Below are 3,688 nucleotides of genomic sequence, written 5' to 3' on the forward strand. Positions count from 1 at the left end.
GAGTAGACTTGCTGGCACATATCATCGTTCAATGTATCACCTATTTTCGCAATTGTATATTAAACAACAGATTTCCACTCATCAACATGTATAATATGAACTGAGATTCACGATAGTTATCTACATGTTAATATGCTAATGTGTTGGTCACATCTCCAATTGCCCTAAGCCAATAGAAATCGAGTCACGGGTTGGTCACTCGAGAACAAAGGCATTGTGTCCAAACGCTCAACGGGGAAATGTTTCATATTGGTCTTATAGACTCGGCATAATTTGAAATTAAAATGCATTAACGACTTGATAATAAGCAGAAATAGCTCTCTATACATACATTCCCCCAGTCAATGCTCCACTATAACACATCTGAGCGGGGATTCCAACGGAGATGCGGAAAGTTTCTCCGGAATTTCCATCTCCCTCCGTTCCACCTTGCTTCATTGCCCTGTTGCATTTCATCCAACCACCCCAAAATGGGGCTATATATATAGATCTTAAAAAACGAGTGCGCAAAAAGCTCTCATGTCCTCTTTCAACCAGTCCGGGACCGAGTTCCCTGGGGCGCAGGAGTTCCGCGCAACGGTCGAAGATGACGGACTCGACGGAGACTACACCATCGTCAGCGACTACCCAGAGGAACCCGACTATTACGTCCTACTGGGTCTTGCGCGCAACCCACCCCCAACAGATGCCGAAATCCGCTCCGCCTACCGAAACCTGACTCTCAGCTTCCATCCCGACAAACAGCCACCGCATCTCCGCCATGCGGCCGAGAGTCAGTTCAGACATATCCAGGAGGCGTATGAGACGCTCATCGATCCGAATAAGCGCATTGTATATGATATATCAGGTGCTGCGGGCGTCCGGCAGGAATGGGGTCAGCTTGGGGCCATGGGAATTGGCGGGGAGGCACAACGGCAGGAGGTTGGCGTTAAGGCGATGTCGCCGGATCAGTTCCGGCGATGGTTCTTGAAGACGATGAAGAAACGGGAGAGGAAAGCGGTGGAGAGTCTGGTTTCCAGCAAGGTATGTGTTCTCTGTATTGAGTTTCCGTCTATGGGAAGGTGCGAATGGGCGGTTGCTGACATTGAATTGGGTTTGATGCTAGGGCGGTATTACCCTCGGAATTAACGCGGCATCCATGATCTCGGTCGACGAGGACGATGATGTGCAGTTTCATATACCTTCGCCGCAAGTGTCCACATATGGCGTTTCGTATAATTTCAAGACGCCGGTGTCATTACCACAGCTTTGGGGCACGGCAGATAAAGAAGAAGAAACACCGGGTGTCAAAACGGATTCAGGAGAAGATGTGCAAGAGGAGGAAGTAGAGGACATGCAGGTGACTTGGAATGCGGGTATAACTGGAGGTTTGGCTCGGCCGGTCAAGAAAGTCACAGTTGAGTACGAGGATGGTACAGAAGGAGAAGAAAAGGTATGATGTGCTGCAGGTTTGCATCTCAAAATTTCACTAAACGCTTTTTTAGTTTCAAATGCCACCGATCCTGGCAGCCCAGAACTTCCAATTTGGGGCCACTGTGACCCCCAATTTCAAAAACCTGGTGGGCACAAAGGGAATCTGGGCCAAACATCCTTTCTCGATCCTCAGGGATTCCCAAGTCAGCTTCGATGCTCTTCTTCTCCCTGTCCCGACTTTGAAAGCGAACATTGCTCGAGCCTTCCAGCCAATCCCCGGCACCAGGCCGTTCCAGGTTAGCGTGACCAGTATACATACGCGTTCTTTGGATGAAACAGCGCCTTCTTTCGAGGTTCAAATCTCGAGGGAAATTGCCAAGAAGAAGATCGGAGTCATTACATGGTCTAGTGGCGTTGTTGACTGGCCCGACTTTCTTCTCAACTGGTTCCCATCACTTGGAATGGGAGCCCAGAGTGCCATTGCATCTGCTAATGAGGTCAGTAACCTGCAAATTGGTCTAATCTCGCTTCCCAAGGAGGGCCAAGCTGCAATCGATTTCGACGACGACGACGACGAGGAGGAGAGTGGAGATATGGATGAGGACGTGCGCCATCTTCTCAAGAAAAAACGCCAAATCGATCAATCCGCCGAGTCATGGCAGACCTATCTCCAGGCTACTCCCGCCGGTGGCGCTTTTGTCTTGAATTATTCCCGGAACCTCTTCTCCGGAAAACCCGCCGACGACCCGGTCAAGACGGAATGGAGTTCTGAAGGATACTTCCCGATGCCGAGCATGGACCAGGCACGTGCTGTGCGACTCGAAATCTCGAGTGTTGTTGGGTTAGACATGTCTCTCAATTGGACCATTAAGGGCGTTCGTCGGGTTGGCGAGTACACACGTGTTGGTCTCGGTATTGGCATCGCAGACAAGGGCATCATGATGACAGTTTCATGGAGTCGACTCGGCCAAAGCATTAATCTTCCGATCAATGTTTGCCCGGCTAATGAGTCAACAAACGGTGCTGCAGCACTGACTGCTATATTCCCTTGGCTGGCCTACTGTGCGATCGAATTTGGATATATTCGCCCCCGCGACAGAAAACTTCGTCGGCAGGCAGCTGCTCGACGCCATCGTGAGCTCAAGAAGTTGATCCCTAAGAAACGCGAAGAGAGCCTTCAGGCCATTGAGCTCATGACGGATCAAGTGCAAAGGCGGCAAGCGCGAGAAGAAGCCCAAGACGGCCTGGTAATCTTGAAGGCCGAGTATGGCTATATACCGCCAGTAAACAAGAAACCCAAAAATGGGTTTGCGGAGCCTCGGGTGATTGATGTCACGATCCCTGTAGCTGCGCTAGTTAACCGGGGTCAATTGGTGATTCCCGGCAAATCTGTCAAGGTAAGTCAAGCGATAGGCCTTGAATTGGTCTTTTTTTTTTTCTGGGGCAGAATACTAATTTGGATGTATCTAGTTCCAAATTTTGGGATTCCACGACCCTGCGCCATTGCTGCCCAAACGATTGAAGATCTGGTATAGATTCCAGGGGCGCGATCATTTTGTCGAGGCAGGCGATAAAGAGGACATCGCATGTCCCATGCGTACACACTTTGTATCAACATGAGTACATCTAAACTCATAAAAAGGTCGAAGAACCTTTTCTTCCATGTAATTATAACATCTAGTCGTTCATTAGCGACTTATTATTTCAACCTCCATTTTGTTGCTTTTACTTCCCCTTATGTTTGTAAATCTGAATAGTAATTTTTCTCGGCTGCTATAAACATAAGCAATTTAAGATTTGAAACCATTCTCGTATTAAAATAATCCCATTCTCTTGTAAAATGAGGCAGCTGAATGAACTGTTAGACAACGTCAGAAGGTCTTGGCATAACAGGGTACGGCACCCCATACAGACCAACAGTGCGGTTTGTCCCGAAAAGCCAAATGAAGCGTCACTCCATGATCTCTTCTCTTCAACCACGAGTGCACAGCTCTTGAGTTGCTCACTCTCGAAATGTCGACCTCTATCGCTTCTGGACTTTTCAAGTCCCTCCCCAAACCCAAATACACTGGCGAAGAGGAGGAGTTGCCACAGCATGCGCAACCCCGTGGTCCGCGCGTGGTGGGCGCCGACCAGATTGATGAAACACAGGTTGTCCTACGGGTGAGTTGTGGATCGTTATATTAACATACTAGTACAAGGACTAATTGATCGTGTCTTTCAGAGGACCGGACCCCCACCCTACGGAAACCGTGCAGGATGGCGACCTCGCGCC

The 3,688-nt window shown here is 49.2% G+C and overlaps 2 protein-coding genes across 2 annotated transcripts; both read left to right on the top strand.

Moving 5' to 3' along the window:
- Window positions 1–519: 519 nt before the first annotated feature.
- On the top strand, window positions 520–3,033 carry N7455_011108 (J domain-containing protein; the record flags this gene model as incomplete). The annotated part of the gene is made up of 4 exons (XM_040959468.2): window positions 520–1,023; window positions 1,106–1,432; window positions 1,485–2,810; window positions 2,884–3,033. 4 exons carry the CDS (start codon window positions 520–522, stop codon window positions 3,031–3,033), a joined length of 2,307 nt encoding a protein of 768 aa, XP_040810150.2.
- A 393-nt stretch (window positions 3,034–3,426) lies between these two features.
- N7455_011109 (uncharacterized protein) lies at window positions 3,427–3,688 on the top strand (the record flags this gene model as incomplete). Its single annotated transcript, XM_065606591.1, has 2 exons — window positions 3,427–3,576; window positions 3,638–3,688. Coding segments are annotated over 2 exons (201 nt in total), but the record flags the coding sequence as incomplete, so codon positions are not given.

This window comes from Penicillium solitum (genome assembly GCF_028829755.1).
Source record: "Penicillium solitum strain IBT 25940 chromosome Unknown utg000008l_segment0_segment0, whole genome shotgun sequence".
Lineage (NCBI taxonomy): Eukaryota > Fungi > Ascomycota > Eurotiomycetes > Eurotiales > Aspergillaceae > Penicillium > Penicillium solitum.